This window comes from Schistocerca gregaria, chromosome 6, assembly GCF_023897955.1.
Source record: "Schistocerca gregaria isolate iqSchGreg1 chromosome 6, iqSchGreg1.2, whole genome shotgun sequence".
Lineage (NCBI taxonomy): Eukaryota > Metazoa > Arthropoda > Insecta > Orthoptera > Acrididae > Schistocerca > Schistocerca gregaria.
In genome coordinates this window covers 126400599-126420413 of record NC_064925.1, presented here as the reverse complement: position 1 = coordinate 126420413, position 19815 = coordinate 126400599, and the positions used below count along the sequence as shown (strand labels likewise).

General features: G+C 40.7%; 1 protein-coding gene across 1 annotated transcript in view; it reads left to right on the top strand.

Annotated features, from left to right (window-relative positions):
• LOC126278761 (uncharacterized) overlaps positions 1–19815 on the top strand; it is a 62321-nt gene that overhangs the window by 4911 nt on the left and 37595 nt on the right. Inside the window, exons 2-3 of the mRNA XM_049979037.1 lie at positions 10820–10963; positions 18247–18776. Coding sequence (XP_049834994.1) covers positions 10820–10963; positions 18247–18776 — 674 coding nt within the window. The remainder of the gene's footprint in view (positions 1–10819; positions 10964–18246; positions 18777–19815) is intronic.

Below are 19815 nucleotides of genomic sequence, written 5' to 3'. Positions count from 1 at the left end.
AGTTGACCCAGTTAATGCAAAGAGGTGTAGGAGTGTGTCCATCGGGATCCCACACAGAACTTCACGCCACATAGTAGATGCAAATAAGGACCGAACAGACCGTCCTACTTCACGATGCTCTGGCTTACAGATTACTATTAGGCATCTCTTACCCCGTTCTTGTAGCTCGCTTCTGTGTTTCCAATGCTAGAGGTAATGTACTTATTGTGTTGTCGATACAGCACAGTTTATCCGTACAACGCCCACACATACAAGATACTTAGCTCCATGTCGAAATTAAAACACTGTCCATTCCAGAAGCCAAGTTAACAGAATAACATAGAAAAACCAGAACGAAGCCTACAGATAAACTACGATCGCTACAGAATTTCAAAACATATTACATAAATATCGTATCTTTTTATTGCACCGACGCATAAGCTTAAAATTTTTACGCCACCAAAAGGCTATATGATATATATATGAGCCGGATCTTAAAACGACGGTGAGCCGGGCAGTCGGATAAAAAAATGACCAAAAATATTGTGTGACGCCAAATTAATAGTTTTCTTATTCTTTCTTTGGTTTAGTGTGAAACCTAGCTTCTCGGTAAATTTTATGATTCTAGGTCAGTACCCTTCAGGTTTTGATGAGTGAGTTGCGAGTATCAAAATACGTCACAGAAATGACTGTATCTTTTTTCTGCACTGACTTACAAGCTTAACTTATTTGCTTCTCCAACGGACCGTAGAGCTTAACAGACAGACGAAAAAGCGATCCTATGAGGGTTCAGCCTTTAGAGACCGAAATACAGAACGCTAAAAAATAAATGCGGATAAGCTACTATGAACAGCATAGTGACATATTATCGTAGCTAAGACAGGCACGAAGACAACATCTACCATAATCGTACATGTCGATATCTTTATTGTCTCGGCAAATGATGGAAGGATTGAAAAATGTATCATGAGTTAACCAAAATTATGTTTAATTAAGGCTTATCAAAGACGAAAATTTAATGTTGATGGGTTTCTATAGATCACGGGGATGAAAGAAGGAAAATGAAAAATAGTACGGCATGGTCTGGTGGGAAGGAATGAAAGAGGAGGCTGCCTGCTAGACTTTTGCACAGTGCATATATTGAACATCGCTAACGCTTGGTTTAAGAATCGTGAAAAGGTACCTAAGGACTTCCAGATATCGAAGAGCTCCAGTTAGTTTGGTCCCATAGCGTTACAACACAGGTTTAGAAACCAGATTTTAAACTGTAAGGCATTCCACGGTGCAGATGTGGACTCTAATCATTATGTATTGGCTATGAATTCCAGACTGAAACGGAAGAAACTGTAAAAAGTTGGGAAATTAAGGGGGTGGGAACTTGATAAACTGAAGGAACCACAGGTTGTTGACAGTTTCAGAGGTAGCATCGGGCAACTTTGTACTGAAAGGGGGGAATGAATAGAATACCAGACAAATAAGTAATTTTGAGAAATGATATAGTGAAGGTAGCAGAGGACCACATAGGTATAAAGACAAGGCTTAGTAGAAATCCCTGGAAGTACAGTATATATTGATTTTAATTGATAAAATGAGTAAATATAAAAATGCAGCGAATCAAATAGGCGACAAGGAGTATGGACGTCTAGAAACATTGACATAAAGTACAAAACGGCAAATCAGACTTCGGTGGAGGAGAAATGCAAGACTGTACAAGCATGTGTAACTATGGGAAAGACAGAAGCCACCTACAAGAAATTTAAAGAAACCTTTGGAAAAAGAGAATCAGTTGTATGATTATCAAGCCAATGGAAGGAAAGGTCAAACATTGTAGGAAGATATTGAGAGACTGTATTAGGGAACCAATGTGAGCACAATGTTTCTGATAGAATAGTAGTAGTGGCTGAAGATCATGTGGGAAATGTAATACGGCGAGGAAATTTTGACAGACTACTGAAAGGTGTACATGGAACTAAGGCCTCCGGAATAGAAGACAACCTCTCGGAATTACTGAGATTCTAGGGAGAGCCGCCCATAAAAAGTTATTCCATCTGTTGTGAGAGACCTATGTTCAGATTTCAGGAATAATGTAATAATTTAATTAATCCAATTCCAATGAAGGCGGGTAGTGACAAGTGTGAATACTACAGAATTGCCAGATTAATAATTCATGATTGCAAATTTCGTCAAGAAGTATTTCAAGAAGAATGGCAAAACTGGTAGAATTTGACCTCAGACACAATCGGTTTCGGTTCTCGATAAATGTTAGAAACGTGAGACAAGTTTGTAGCATTTGCAGATTTAGGGAAACATTTGACAGTGTTGACTGGAATACACTCACTGGATTTCTGAAGGTAACAGGACTAAAATACAGCAAGCGAAAGCAAATTTACAGCTTGTACAGAAGGCCAATTACAGTGATAAGTGTCGTAGTACGTGAAAAAAGTCTTGATTGAGATGGCAGTGAAACATATTTGTCGTTATCTCCAATTTAATTTAATCCGTGCATTGTACAAACAGTAACGGAAAAGGAATTCCTTGAGAAGAAATCAAAATTTTTATATTCACTGCTGATGTTGTAATGTTGTCAGAGATTTTAAAGGAGTTGGAAGAACAGACGAACTGAATGGATAATGTTCTGAAAGCATATTATAAGCTGAACGTCAATGAAAGTAAAGTAAGGGTAATGAGGTGTAATATAACTGAATCAGGCCATGCTGAGGAAATAAGTTTAGGAAATGAGAAACCAAAAGTAGCAGATGAGTTTTGATGTTTGGCAGCAATATAATATGATGGTCAAAGTGGATAGAACATAAAATGCAGTTTAGAGATAGCAAGAAAACCACTTCTGAAAAAGTGTAATTTGTTAGCGTCTGATATTTACGTATGTGTTACAAAATATTTTCTGAAGGTATTTGTCTGGACTACAGCCCTACATGGAAGTGAAACGTGGACTGTAACACGTTCAGACCGAATAGAGAAGAGTCTCTTGGGATGTTGTGTTACACTCGTAGAAGAACGCCAAAGATTAGATGGGTAGGTCGCATAACTAATGAGGAGTTACTCAATAGAATTGGGAAGAAAAGAAAATTGTATAAATCGACTAAAAGAACGGACTGAGTGATAGGACAGTTTCTGAGACTTCAACAAATTGGCAATCTGGTATAGTATGGAATTGGAAAGAAAAGAAAGTTGTATAAATCGACTGAAAGAACGGACTGAGTGATAGGACAGTTTCTGAGACTTCAACGAATTGGCAGTCTGGTATACTATGGAATAGGGCTGGGGAAGAGAGGGGTGTAAAAATTGTGGAGGGGGACCTAAGCTTCAAAACAGAAACCAGATTCAGATGTACGATAGTTGCTTTCGCCATGTGGAGACTTCCGCAGGATACCCTAGCATGAAGTGCTGCTTCAAAACAGTCTTCAGAATTGACACAACAATAATAACAGATATGGGAGTACACTTGATTTAAGACATTTTACTGTAATTTTTTTACTAGGGACAAATTTTAAAACAGAAGTCTATGGTAGTGGGGCATAGCCAGTACTGGACCATGATGTATTGTTACAATATCTTTGCTAATTTCCTCCTCTACCTCTCCCCTGTCACCCTTCCTTCTCCACCATTTGCCTTACATATGAAATGGATTTACTAAACCAGTGTAACAAATATCGAAAAAAAAAAATCCAGGTAAGACACCCCGTGTATTGCATGGTTTATTTCTGTTTCTGTACCCCTCCAGACATATATGTACCAATAATACATTAAACTCACGTTACTGGTGGCAGTGCCAACACTGTGCTATGTGTAAAATTGAAGAATCCAAGTCACATAGCTTGTCAAACAGTTGATTGTTGCTTGATGTATTTACATAACACATTTTGGTGGACTTTAATATCAGAGTATTTTTGTAGACATCTTTTTTAAACAAAGTACACTCTTGCTACGTAACATTTGCACTTTGGGGATGCTGAGCTTCATTTTTAACCAGAATACGCTAATTGGCTTACATTTCATCTTTAATAGTTATTGCAGTCACTTCTTACACAATCATGCTGGAGTAAACCACTTCCCACATTCACATCCATGGCAACAAGATGTAGTCAGATGGTGGTCATGCTCCTCTGCTATCTGCAGCTGCTTTTCATTCGACGCTACCACTGCTGTGTTCTGACTGCAGCTATGATGCAGTGAACTAATGGCAACTGCTGTGCATTGTGTGTTCCACGAGTCATCTTGTTTTGTTATAGCGTGCACGTGAATAAAGACAATTGGTGCATTGTCTACTCTTGGTTTAAACACAGTAAAGCCCATATCAGTTGTCGCTTCGCCTCTTTTTTATGTACTGATATACAGAGATGCAGAGAGAGATTTGTTCAGATTTAATAACACTTTAATTTTATTATTCACGTTTTTGGCTAAGGTAGTACATACCTCATGTCACTTGGGCAGTGTTCACACATGAACTCACTTCTCCCTTAGTTGCCTGTAGTGGACAGTGTGATCGAAATTGTGCATACAATGCCTGATCAAAAGTACTAACAGTTAATTCTGAAGATGGAACTTCCGCTGCTTATATCGTTTAACTCTCATCAGTACTCCATTCATGTCGAAAGGTTGATCGCCTGTAAATCTCCTTTTAAACTCTATTTTCTTGTAACAGTCATTTTGTAAGATGTATATGGGAGGAAAACTTTTGTTACAAGAATGCACGCTCCCTCATATTTTTCAGCAGTAAACGACTCCGTGAAATGCATTGCCATTCCTCTAGTGGCTACCGTTAGAGATTTTTGAGTATCCCTGTAATGACTGCAAGCATGCCACTCTGCCCTGGATTGAGCCAACTTCTTCTATTAACGGCAACTGGTAAGTGACTAAGAGTGATTGGCAATTCTCAAAAAAAAACCGGTCGAACAAGTGTTTTGCAAGCCACTTTTTTTGTGGATATTGTACATTTCCTTAAGATTCTTCTGTATGTGGATAATCTTTCCCACAATCTATTTTATATAGGTATTACACTTCAGCTCGATCTGAATGTTTTAAGAGTGCTATTATTATTATTACTTCCAGCTATTTACCCCAACAGTAAAATCATATATTACTGGATTTCTTGGCCTACTTATGTGTAATATATTATACTCACCCCCAGTCTTAGTATCAGTTATCGATTATCTCCAGGTTCTCTTCTGCACAATTTTTTTCAGTCTTCCTGCGTCGTTACCGTGTGGTTATCATAGACAATCGCATCATGGAAAACCATCCTCATGGAACTGCCAAAATTATTCACTGGTTCATTTGTATTGCTGTAACTGCTTCATAGGTCAGCCAGATTCAGTCAATCACGTAATAAATTTTAGCAGTAGTAGTGTCAATACATGATATATGAGTAGTTTTTTATTACAGCTACAGAACGAAAAAATTATGACAGTAGCAGCATGTGTGTTTCATGTGTGTTTGTATTCGAAATGTTAAATATACTAACGCGAATTCTTTATAGACGAATGGAAAAAGTAGTAGAAGCCGACCTCGGGGAAGATCAGTTTGGGTTCCGCAGAAATGTTGGAACACGTGACGCAATACTGACCCTACGACTTATCTTAGAAGCTAGATTAAGGAAGGCCAAACCTACGTTTGTAGCATTTGTAGACTTAGAGAAAGCGTTTCGCAATGTTGACTGGAATACTCTCTTTCAAATTCTGAAGGTGGCAGGGGTAAAATACAGGGAGCGAAAGGGTATTTACAATTACAATTTCTACAGAAACCAGATGGCAGTTATAAGAGTCGAGGGACATGAAAGGGAAGCAGTAGTTGGGAAGGGAGTGAGACAGGGTTGTAAACCCTCCCCGATGTTATTCAATTTGTATATTGAGCAAGCAGTGAAGGAAACAAAAGAAAACTTCGGAGTAGGTATTAAAATCCATGGAGAAGAAATAAAAACTTTGAGGTTCACCGATGACATTGTAATTCTGTCAGAGACAGCAAAGGACTTGGAAGAGCAGTTGATCGGAATGGATAGTGTGCTGAAAGGAGGATATAAGATGAACATCATCAAAAGCAAAACGAGGATAATGGAATGTAGACAAATTAAGTCGGGTGATGCTGAGGGAATTAGATAAGGGAATGAGACACTTAAAGTAGTAAAGGAGTTTTGCTATTTAGGGAGCAAAATAACTGATGATGGTCGAAGTAGAGAGGACATAAAATGTAGACTGGCAATGGCAAGGAAAGCGTTTCTGAAGAAGAGAAATTTGTTAACATCGAGTATAGATTTAAGTGTCAGGAAGTCGTTTCTGAAAGTATTTGTATGGAGTGTAGCCATGTATGGAAGTGAAACATGGACGATAAATAGTTTCTACAAGAGAATGAAGCTTTAGAAATGTGCTACTACAGAAGAATGCTGCAGATTAGATGGGTAGATCACAAAACTAATGACGAAGTATTGAATAGGATTGGGGAGAAGAGATGTTTGTGGCACAACTTGACCAGAAAATGGGGTCGGTTGTTAGGACATGTTCTGAGGCATCAAGGGATCACCAATTTAGTATTGGAGGGTAGCGTGGAGGGTAAAAATCGTAGAGGGAGATCAAGAGATGAATATACTAAGCAGATTCAGAAGGATATAGGTTGCAGTAGGTACAGGGAGATGAAGGAGCTTGCACAGTATAGAGTAGCATGGAGAGCTGCATCAAACCAGTCTCAGGACTGAAGACCACAACAACAACAACATGTTAGACCAGAATTGTCTGTTTTCTTATTCATCAAAATACATAATATTTCGAGTACAAATCATAAATGGTGCCACAGTCATAATTTACTTGTTCTACAGCAGTAAAAAATAAATACTCATCAATTACATCGACATTACTACAGATAAAATAGCATCACTTGGCTGACTGGTATTGCGTGACCCACGCAACAGTTGCAGCAATATAAATGACACAGTGGATCATTTACGAAGCTCCATTAGGCTGACCGAAGGTGACGCAGTGCTCTATAAAGAGCAGAAGATAGCAGTGATTTGTCGAGGAACACCTGTACAGGCTCGGCGGTCGGTGGAGAGACTAGGAGCTGCACCTGGACTCAAGTAAATAAAATACACTGGACACGAACAGGCAAAGAAAGCCAGTACTATGTGATTACACTACTAGTGGTAAATCACTGGAAAAAAATAAACATCGTAAAATACGCCGAAGTAACCATTCAGAGCGACCTAAAGCGGAATGTCTAAATTAAACGTAATACAGAAAAAGCATACGACTGACACATAGAAATCTCAAGGAAATGTAATCTATCCATAAAAGAAGTGGCTTGAAAACTCTTTCTCGACCGATTTTATTTATTTATTTACCCGCACGCTGTCTTTATGCGGATACTCCACAATTTCCAGAGTCAGTTGATACAAGAAGACCAGTGCAAGAACTATTAAGGTTTAATGTTGAAAAATATCCGTGTGTGTACGTTTCAGGCAACATATTACTTTCTCTCACCAACGTCTCGCAAAATGCCTGCAGTGGGAGGTTACAGGTGACCAGCAGGTATCACAACATTCATATTTCCACCAAACGGAGCAGGGATGGAGGTGTATGATGGAACTATCAAAAGTTCCTTTTTCAGAAGACATTGTAAGCTATAGATTTGTTCATAAGATATCACTTTTCCGGTGCCAGTTGCGATTTTCTTCTGAAATATGCAGAGTGTTTCGACTGGTAGTTGGATCCAATATTAATGGTTCAAATGGCTCTGAGCACTGCGGGACTTAACATCTGAGGCCACCAGTCCCATAGAACTTAGAACTACTTAAAGCTAACTAACCTAAGCACATCACACACATCCATGCCCGAGGCAGGGTTCTAACCTGCGACAGCTATCGAACATCACCATAGAAGCCGAAATTATGACTCGAAAATACGATGGATATACTGAACTGCCATTGCAATTCGAAAGGCGCATTTTCCAATTAAATTAGCCTACAGTTTTACAGTTAACAAAGCGGAAGGTCAAACTTTAACATATTGCAACTCAACCCAAAAGGCACCTACTTCTCTCACGGTCAACTGTTCGTAGCTTTATCTCCAGCAGGAAATTCGAAACATTTGAACATTTCAGTATTTCTTACCTCTTATGTTTCAAGTTTATCCTGTTATTCCAACCACCACATAATCTCATATCAACCCCGTGACCGGAGCCGGTTACCCCAGCTAGTATTATATAACACTGACAGCCGTAAACATCTCGCTCTGCTTTCGCGCAGAAGAGATATAAAGGACAGGTTAATGCCAGGTGATCAATAGTTGTAATATATAAGCTTATGTAAGCATACGCTATGTACTGTACTGTATTTAAACGAACCCATACACATAACCCATTCTCTTTAGGCACATACACACTATAACAAGACAAGATGACTGAGAGAAGAGCACGGCACGTTATTGTTGGTAGCTCTCCCAGGCTGATAGTGTGATGGCTCACAAACACTACCTGTTCGTGGCTGTTTGTCATGTTCCATATTCATGGATGTATGACCTAAAAACGGTTCAAATGAACTGAGCCCACTGCCTTAATGATAGAAAATCAGAATTTGTTGAAATACTTTTCGCGCGAAAGAAACAGTGTAATATTCTGCGCCGTATCACGCCGCATGAGATGCTCCCTTCCTCTACAGACGCAAAAATGTACTTCTCCTGGCACAGGGTGTGGGGAGGTAGGTGAGAGGTAAGTCAGGCTTGGCACTGGCCGGTCTGTGTACTGCAGATGCCTCGCAACCAGACGATGAATAACGACAGAGCGCTACGGCAGGTACCATGGAGTTAGACCTGATGTTGGGCTCGCTGCCGCTGCTGCAGAGGGTGTGGGAGCTGGCGTGGGTCTACTAGACTGCGTAAAAATGCCTGCGATGATTGTTGAACTTGGTACTTGAGACTAAAAATATACATTGTTTAAAAAATAGACCCACTGTGCAAATATTAAACACCATGACGGTACTTTGCTTAAAATGGTTCAAATGCCTCTATGCACTATGGGTCTCAAAGTCTGAGGTCATCAGTCCCCTAGACTTAGGACTACTTACACCTAACTAACCACCGGCCAGGGTGGGCGACGGTTCTAGGCGCTACAGTCAGGAACCGCACGACCGCTACGGTCTCAGGTTCGAATCCTTCCTCGGGCATGGATGTGTGTGATGTCTTTAGGTTAGTTAGGTTTAAGTAGTTCTAAGTTCTAGGGGACTGATGCACTCAGAAGTGCCATAGTGCTCAGAGCCATTTGAACCATTTCAACCTAACTCACCTAAGAACATCACACACAACCATGCCCGAGGCAGGATTCGAACCTGCGACGGCGCGGTTCCGGCCGTATTATTCTTAAAAGATACAGCTACACACTTACCCTTAGAAGGTGCAACATGTTACATTTCACCAAAACGTTGCAAAATGTTTTAAATAAATTGACTATTCAATATACAAATGTCAAACAAGCCAGCTCACAGGGATATTTTGTAATTTTACACTTGGACACTGTCGCCGACTAATGTATGGGAACGGTAGCGTGTTTATAATGTTTTATTGCTACTTACGTGTTTAGTGGGGTCCAGAAACATCCCTAAATAAATAGAACATGCAACACATAAGCTATTTTGCTTGGAGTTTTTCAAAGTTCCATTTGTCTTATACTGGGATAAGTCCATAACGTAATAGGGATGAATTTATGAAACATTTCAGGGACGTTGCCATGTTTCGTAATGACTTCGTAATTCCACCGTCTTTGATGTAATCTTGTGTCATAGGTTATACTAATTAAGAAAAAGCTATCTTGGGAAAATACTTGGCAACCATCTTGGGTCATAAATTAGATCCTACTTAAATACCCATGGCGCCCAAGTTGTGAAATAAATTATAGTGATAAGGGATTGGGTTGTTTCGAGGAGAAGACCAGACAGTGAGGTCGTCGGTCTCATCGGATTAGGGAAGGACGGGGAAGGAAGTCCGCCGTTCCCTTTCAAAGGAACCATCCCGTTGGACGCGGGAGTGAACCGTCGTCCTCCCGAATGCGAGTCCAGTGTGTACAGTGATAAGGATAATAAACTATAGTGGTAAGGAAACGGCCTTGGAAAATACGTAGCGAATATAAGTGATCCTAATTCCATAAAGAATGTAAAAAAATTATAGTGATAACCGGTGGTGGATTTCTGGCAACCATGCAGGCTGCACCGGTTCCCCTAAGCCAATGGAAGAAGGCCCACCATTTTATACGTAAGACAACTGTGCTAGACAGGAGGGGGAGGATGAAAGGGATGGGTTGGGAAGATTCTGAAACAATTCAGCACTCTCTAGTACTGGTTCTGCTCCGATACTGTGTATATGTATTAATCAAACTACTAGAAGTTTTTGAGTAATCGGCAGTCGAAATTCTTTTGTTCTGCCGGGTTAATACATTGGGTCGGCGTGTTTTTTTCTGAAATGAGACTTAGCAACAGATTTTGGTGTTTCCAGATAAGGTTCATAAACTACAATTTCTCCTGAGAAATTACGCTCCCATAAGGCGTTCTGTAAAATAAATACGCTTTTAAATGTTAAATACAGCTCACAAAATCTCCTCCAAATAAATTGTATCAAATTTGCGATTCCGTCTCTAAAAAATTCTCATACAAAATTCACATTCTTACTGATATCAGATAATTGATAAATACGGACAAATAAAATCACTTTAAAACCGGGTTATATGGTGTCCAGTGGTTTAAGCAGACATAAAAGAATATGGGTCACTATTACGCCAATACCTTCCAAGTGAATTCCAGTCACACAAAAGACACAAGTATCTGTTTTTTTTTTCCTTGTGTTTGCAGGCCGTGTTCTTCATGCTCGATCGTACTAGGCTTGAGGAGTTAATGTCCATCTTGGTGGATTCGACGAAACGGTTTCCAGAAGATGGCAGTGGCATCCGAAGCAAGTACCACCGGAGAGCAGCTATGCTATCTCTCGCCTGGCAGGTCAGATCTCTTTCTTAATCGCAATTACCAAAACCAATTGGCGCTTTAATGTGATGTAACTCTGAGAGCTACTATTTTCTGGACCAAGCTGTGTCGCTACCTGGGATATAACGAATGGCGATCTTTTCCTTAAAAATTTAATGGCTGGATACAGGAAAAATATTTTATTTGTTTTATAAGTTTCACATCACGGTGCATTTCCTTTTACTATTACAGACTTCGCTGAGATTGTATTCAATCATTTCAACAGAGTAATTTCTTGAATCTAAATCTAAATATGAAGGTAATATGCGCATTACTATTATAGTTCCACTATGGCTTCAGAATAAGCAGAAGACACTTTGCGATAATTGCTATTGGATGTCTTTACTTTGGTAGTTACTTTTTAGTGCTATTACACATACTTCTATAAACTAAAGCAGATGACAACTTTTTATTTACATTAAACAAATACAGTTGCACAATTATACTTTTAACCATTTTCCACGAAATTCTCTGTTTGCTAAGATAGCATTACTAAGAAAGCAGATTCATTATGCACATACTTTCTTAACTACTGCCTAGTTACTGTCTTATTAATTCTATTAATTACTTCTTTTGTTTATATCTTGGGTTACACTCCTGTACATGACTCAGGAAAAATAATAATTATCGACCTCTGCATATTCTTCTTTTATTATTTACGCAATACAGTAGCCGAATATTCAGAAATGAAGAAGAGACATTAATGAAATGATGAAGCACAACAATATTGTGAGAGAATATATGAATAAATAACATACTGCAAACAAATGTTCTCAACTTTGGCGAGGAGTTCCTGTGCAGAAACCGAGCCACAGGGAAATCTTTCACATTAGATCTGAATACTTAAGGTTCGTTGTTGCTGTGGTCTTCAGTCTTGAGACTGGTTTGATGCAGCTCTCAATGCTACTCTATCCTGTGCAAGCTTCTTCATCTCCCAGTACCTACTGCAACCTACGTCCTTCTGAATCTGCTTAGTGTATTCATCTCTTGGTCTCCCTCTACGATTTTTACCCTCCACGTTGCCCTCCAATACTAAATTGGTGATTCCTTGATGCCTCAGAAAATGTCCTACCAACCGATCCCTTCTTCTAGTCAAGTTGTGCCACAAACTTCTCTTCTCCCCAATCCTATTCAACACTTCCTCATTAGTTAAGGTTTATCACACTTTTTACTGTTCGTTACTGGATAGCTGTTGAAAATGGTACATACTGATTAGTGCACAATCCTCTGTAAAAAGTTCAAAGATGAAATTTTTCTGAGTCATCTGTCTTCTGACTGGCTTGAAGTGACTCACCATGAAACCCTCTTCTCTGCACCACACTACATCTTTAGTTATTTGCTGGATGTATTCTAAACTCTGTATTTCCCTACTGTTCGTCCTCTCTTTACCCATTCCTTCTATATCATAGAGGTTATTGTCTGATACCTTAACACTGTTCTATCATCCTACCCTTCTTGTTGTCAGATTCTACGGAGAACCTCCTCAGTCCTTATCTTATCAGTCCACATGATATTCAACATTCTTCTGTAGGACCACATCTTAAACGCTTTGATTACTTTCCGTTCGGGTTTTTCTACTGTCCATGATTCACCACTGTGCTCCAAACGTACATTTCCAGAAACTTATTCTCGCATTAAGGCTTACGTTAGACACCGGTAGTCTTCTCTTGACCAGAAATGCCTCCTTTCTCTGTGCTGGTCTGCTTTCTAGCTCCCCGTTGCTTCGTTCGTCATGGCCTTTTTTGCGTCCAAGATGACTTCGGCTACTTCGCACTTTGGAATCATCAATTCTGACGTCACGTTTATTGCTATTCTCCTTTCTGTTATTTCCCATTACATTTGTGTTTTTCTCACAGGTTCTCAATCCATACGCAGTTTATTACATTCAACAGATCGTGCAGTTCTTCTTCAATTTCGATGAGGATAGTAATGTGATAGCAAAGTCATCTGTGAGTGTTTTCATTGATATTCTCTCATCCTGAATTTCACCCTTCTCTTGAAGCTTTCATTCATTTCAGTCATTGCTTCTTAGGTGTATAGATTGAATAGTTGGGGCGAAAGAATGTCTTCACTCTTTTGAATCCGAGCACTTTCTTCCTGGTCTTGCACTATTAGTCTCACCTCTTGGTTCTTGCACGTGTGGGACAATGAAGTGCCAAAGAAATTGGTATAGGCAAGCTTATTCAAATACAGAGATGTGTAAACAGGCAGAATACGGCGCTGAGGTCTGCAACGGCTATATAAGACAACAAGTGTACGGCACAGCTGTTGGATTCGTTACTGCTGCTACAATGATAGGTTATCAAGACCTGAGTGATTTTGAACGTGGTGTTACAGTCGGCGCACGAGCGATGGGACACAGCATCTCCGATCAAAAATGATTCTGAGCTCTATGGGACTTAACATCTATGGTCATCAGTCCCCTAGAACTTAGAACCACTTAAACCTAACTAACCTAAGGACAACACACAACACCCAGCCATGACGAGGCAGAGAAAATCCCTGACCCCGTCGGGAGTCGAACCCGGGAACCCGGGCGCTGGAAGCGAGAACGCTACCGCACGACCACGAGATGCGGGCGAAAAAACATCAACTCTCTGACATCGCTAATTCTGAAAAAAGATCTTGCAAGAAAGGGACAAACGACGACTAAGAGAATCGTTCGACGTGTCAGAAGTGCAACCCATCCTCAAATTGCTGCAGATTTCAATGCTGGGCCATCAACAAGTGTCAGCGTGCGATCCACTCAACGAAACATCATCAATGTGGGTTTTGGTGCCGAAGATCCACTCGTGTTTCCTTGATGACTGCACGAGACAAAACTTCAGGCCTCGCCTGGGCCCTTCGGCACTGACATTGGACTGTTGATGAATGCAAGCCTGGTCGATCGAGTCTAACTTCAAATTGTATAGTGCTGATGGACGTGTACGGGTACGGAGACAACCACATGAATCAATGGACCCTGTACGTGAGCAGGGGAGTGTTGAAGCTGGTGGAGGCTCTGTAATGGTGTGGAGCGTGTTCAGTTGGAGCGGCATGGGACCCCTGATATGCATAGATACGACTCTGACATGTGATACGTACTTAAGCGTCGTTTCTGATCACCTGCATCCATTCATGTCCATTGTGTATTCCGACGGACTTGAGCAATTCCAGCAAGACAATGCGGCGACCCACACGTTTAGAATTTCTAGAGAGTGGCTCCAGGAACATGCTTCTGAGTTTAAACACTTCCGCTGGCCACCAAACTCTCCAGTCACGAACATTTATGAGCAGGTCTGGGATGCCTTGCGACTTCCTCTTCAGCAGAGATCTCCACCCCCTCTTACTCTTACGGATTTATGGACAGCCCTGCACGATTCATGGTGTCACTACTTGAGACATTGGTCGAGTCCATGCCACGTCGTATTGCAGCACTTCTGCGTGCTCGCCGGGGCCCTACAAGATATCAGGCACGTGGACCAATTTCTTTGACTATTTAGTGTATTTATAAAGATGGCAGGTTCAGAGTTCGAGACACCTGTACGATGGCCTATATGAACGTTCGTAACTGACACGGCAGATCTGCCTTAACGACTCTTTCTGCACTAGGAATACATTTTTGAGATGTGCACAGACGTGCCCCAAAATATAATACCATAGGAAGCAGATAAAATAAACTACAATCGTATTTCAGCGCCAGAGACACTACAGATCATTTTTATAGTAAGACTCCGGCTTTCAGGTACTTCACAAGTTCTTGAAGGTGGTACATCCAAGAAATCTTATTCTACCCTCAGTCCTAAGACTTTAAAATGGTCGGGTTCACTGACTGTTTGGCCACTCTGGGACAGTAGAATTTCACATCAACTAGAGTTCTGTGTCAGAAACTGTACGCATTGCGTTTTGTTGACCTTAAGTATTAATCTGTTCTCTGAATGCCACATGCTGATGTTACGAACTACCTCTTCAAATACATTAGCTACATTACAACGCTTGCGTCGTTTCCCAAAGAATCTGTCGTCTATAGTGGCAGATAGGGTGATTAATACAAATTAGAAAAGCAACGGCTCCAATACAGAGCCTGTTGCAAGCCCCACATTGCATACCCTAGTCAAAATCAAATCTCTTCACTGTGTGTTGACAAAGCAGGACATTTTTCTGCTTCCTACTTGCAAGGCATGCAGCTAACCACTGTTTAGCTTTTCCTTAATCCCATAATGCCACAACCTATTAATACTAGAACCGTTAGTATTTGGTCATACCTGGAACCACAGCTGGGTCAATTACGACCTAGATGTATCTTCGTTTTATTATTCTGTGTCCTTGGGTTATTATGGCCACTAATGAATCTATTCTCTTTTATTATAAAATCAACAGAAATAAAGCAGCTTTTTCCAAGTTATGAATTATTATTAACGAAACTTATACACATTTTCTGGCTGCCTATACTGGCTATCTTCACGTAATAAATGCAGATAATAAGAGGCGTGTTTTTCTAAAAGTAAGTGCCATTTTCAAAATTAAAAGAAGACGTGTTAAGATATCTTAATAATTTTATTTTTACATGGAAGACTGTACCTTAATCTAAACACTGACGCCATTACAGTCTGATTCTCCCTTGTTTACGTTGTGTACTGAGTGTTTAAGATGCCTCCGATTATCGTGACTCCCGCCGACTGTGAAGTACGGGCTGTTATAAGACTTTTTAGTGCTAAAGGCCTAAGAGCGATCGATATTCATCGTGAGATGTGCAATTTACGGAGAAAACATTATGTGTGATGGAGTGGTGAGAAAGTGGGTGAGAGCATTTAAAGATGGCCGCACAAGTGTGCATGACGAACAACGGAGTGGGCGTCGTTCGATCGTTAATGGAAGTTTGGTGCAGGAAGTGGACAATAAGGTGAGAAAAAACAGCCGCTTTACGATTTCCTCCTTGCGGGATGACTTTCCTAACGTTTCTGGTAGTGCTTTGTATGGCATTCTGACCGAGCACTTGAAGTACCGAAAATTGTGCTCACGTTGGGTACCGAAAATGTTGACGGATGTGCTCAAAACCAAACGTTTAGACAGTGCATTGACTATCCTTGAGCGGTACCACAACGACGGTGATGATTTCTTAAGCCAAACTGTTACGAGCGATGAAACATTGGTGGCCTACGTCACACCATAATCAAAGCAACAGTCCATGGAAGATGAGCAAGGGCACCGTTTTGCTGCAAGACAATGACCGTGCGCATGTGGCGAATCAGACCAACGATCTCATCACATCTTTTCGATGGGAAACTACAGATTATCCTCCTTACAGCCCCGATCTTGCGCCCAGTGACTACCATCTGTTTCTGTACCTAAAGAAACACCTTGGCGATCAGCGTCTTCAAGACGATGACGAAGTCAAAACAGTGGTGATGCAGTGGTTAACAAGTCAGGCGGCAGACTCCTATGAGGAGGATATTCAAAAACTGGTACAACGTACAGACAAGTGTCTCAATATTGACGGAAATCACGTAGAAAAGTAGATTAAGGTACAGGCTTTCATGTAAAAATAAAATTATTGAGATATCTTAGCACGTCTTTTTTTTTTTAATTTCAAAACGGTACTTACTTAAAAAACACGTCTCGTAGTCTGTTGGTGTTCATTTATCGCTCGCAGTTTTCTTACACATTTGACACTTTAAAAATTATCCAATGCAGATAGACTTTACAAGGAGACGCGTTCGCTTTCCTTGGTTCCCAGTTATATCTTCGGGAGTGGTGCAGTTACTAGTCTTCCTGGGCGCAGTGTGTTTCTCAGGAAGATCCTCTTCCAGCTGCAATATGAAGTCCCTGCATTTCACCATTTTCTCGTTTAGCTCTTTGTGTAATACCCAGACATTTATCCCAGGCAAATCCAGTGAGCTGCAACACGTGTGACAAGTCGAATGTCTGGATGGTGCTTTGTCAGTATTTGCGAGTCATTTGGTCGATTACGTTTACGCCATAATTAGTACAGTTATAAAATGTAGGCTAAATGTACGTGGCTTCTTTTTCAATCCAGCCTTAATCTTCACTTAACGATGCATAATGCTGAGAATCAGGACATTCTTGCTGCTCTTTCCTTTATAAACAGTCAGTGTCGTGTCATTCTTCTTCTACAATACTGTGCTATGAAATCCTTCTTTTACTTTTTCGACTGAGATCGGCATTTCCCTGCAGGTTCGATTTATGATGCTCCCAACACTGGTAGAATTTCTTTCAAGATTTCGGAGACAGCTAAGGAGACGCAAAAATTGTCACCTGTGACGTTTCTTCCCTTATTCAAGTAAGGTTGCACCGACGAATGAACGTAGCTGTCGCAGTTGAAAATGTGTCTACGCAGAACTTAGTTAAATGGTTATGAAAGAAACATGTAAGCATGGACACTTTCTTCATCAGTATTTAGGAAGTCATGGTGCTGTAACATCATCTTCCGATGAAGAATCTGAAACTACAGGAAGTGACATTGTTCCTCAGATGAAACCTGCACCGGCTAGTCCTCAAAGTAATGAGCTAAAAATCTCATTTATGGCATTTACGATTTCCTCTTTTATTCTTAGATGTTCGGTCATAGTAAATCTGTATGTTTCAAGCACTGTTTATGCAGCTGTAATCCACTACTGACACCGTATTTCATGGAAGAAACACTGGCTGTGTGATTCTTGTGTTCACTTCCAGACGTGTTTGATCCGGGTCTTCCTCACTTCCACTGCTGAAGAACTGCAACTTCATAAGAGTGAGTTCTGAATCGTTGAACAAACACAAAAGTAAACATGAAGCGATACGAGATATGAGATTACTATAACGGCGGCAGCAGAACTGACCCGCCCGTAGTTCTAAGTGAATCTAGACTTTTCTCTTTTAAGATTCCCAGTAAAAAATAAACTTACGTGTGATTGTCGATTAACTCGTTTGTTATTTTACCATTAATCATTTAATCCATATCCAGCAACTGTATCTGTATTTGCGAAATAATCAGCAGCCATATGCACAAAAATGTATGTATTTGCTTAACAGGTTTCGGGCACCTAGTGACCTTCTTCAGAAGCTTACAACTATCCCATTATTTGCGACCAGTTCCGATACCGATTAAGGAAATAAATATTTCTTTTGTGCAACTGGTTACTAACTTATCTTACACAAAGTCATAGAGACTCAGAAGTCTAGGCAATAATACAAGATAGCGATTAAGAAAGAATTAAGTGACGCAACCGTGGTTCTAGTGCAAGTTAAAGTACAACATTGGTGTCTACTGGGTGTTTCAGGCGGCGCCGGTTCTGTCATTACCGACGTGGATGATGATACCGATGCTGGAACGACATTATGTGACGCACGGGAACATCACTGAGGTCTACCGGCGACCCATGTTTTACATGCTGACGCCCGGGAACGGGCTGGCGTCTCCCAATTACGAAATAATCTACGTCGTCCAGTGCGTCGCCGTTTTGGTCGCAGTCGAGGGTAGTGTCCTGATGGACATATACTTTGTTAACATTATGATAAAGGTAACCTCCGAACTGGAACTCTTGAATGTAAATTTGGTTCGTATGCGACTATGTACGCCAGCACAAAGGCAAATCCAATCAGTGGGAAACATCGCCGTTCCAGAACATTCTCATACACGGAAAGGGCACTCTAAAGCGACTTATTTCCTCAACAAGACTAACACGCAAGCTGGGGAAGAGCTGCATGACAGTGCACCGATCTACGAAAGTACAAATGGTGCAAGTGAAGAGTTCTCTAAGCTTTATAAGAGCTTAGTGAAGAACGTTCGCCATCATCAGCAGATTATTGTGTAACTATATGCTGCATTTGCTATAGTTTATACACTACGGAAAAGTGATATGACGTATGTCAGATAATTAACTATTGCCAGCATCTTATGTATTTTTTCTAGGCATGTGCCAGTAGTCACGATGACAATATTATACAGGGTGATTTTTTTCCGCCGTCTACAAACTCTACGGATTGATCGCTGAGAGGATAAGGAACAAAAATGTCCTAATGAATTCTGTCCAGAAATACGTAGTGTCCATCTCAGAGACCATTTCTTCAATCATAATTTGTTACAGAGACTGCGATCTAATACGCGCCGTACCATGCACCCACGCTTACAGTATGCACGGTTTCCTCCTAGAGGGTGGTACTGTTCCTCATACGTCATGTCCTAGCACTCTCCCCTCCCGTAGTAATTGGTAATGCTCTGTCCGATTCACTTCTCTTGCTGACTCACCTTGTGGTGGATGTGGTTCCGTATTCGAATCAAGAGTTTACTGACTTGGTGTTTACTTACGGAAAGACAAATGGCAACGGTCGGAGGGCAGCAAGGTTTAATCAGGAAACCTTTCTCGCCGACAACAATCACAGCATCATTGTTTGCAACAGTGTTTCGCCGTTTGTCTGAGATTCGCTTCAGGAAGCAGGAAATCATGAAGGACGTACCCGAAATCTTCCGACAGCTGACTTGGAGGAAAGTATGATTAACATTGTGGAAGGCGACCGCCGAGTCAGTACCAGGCAGTTGGCCTGCCACTACAGGATAAGCCAAACGACCGTGTGGAACATTCCCCATAACAATTGTTACTATCATTATCACTCATCTACATCTACATCTACATCTACATGACTACTCTGCAATTCACATTTAAGTGCTTGGCAGAGGGTTCATCGAACCACAATCATACTATCTCTCTACTATTCCACTCCCGAACAGCGAGCGGGAAAAACGAACACCTAAACCTTTCTGTTCGGGCTCTGATTTCTCTTATTTTATTTTGATGATCATTCCTACCTATGTAGGTTGGGCTCAACAAAATATTTTCGCATTCGGAAGA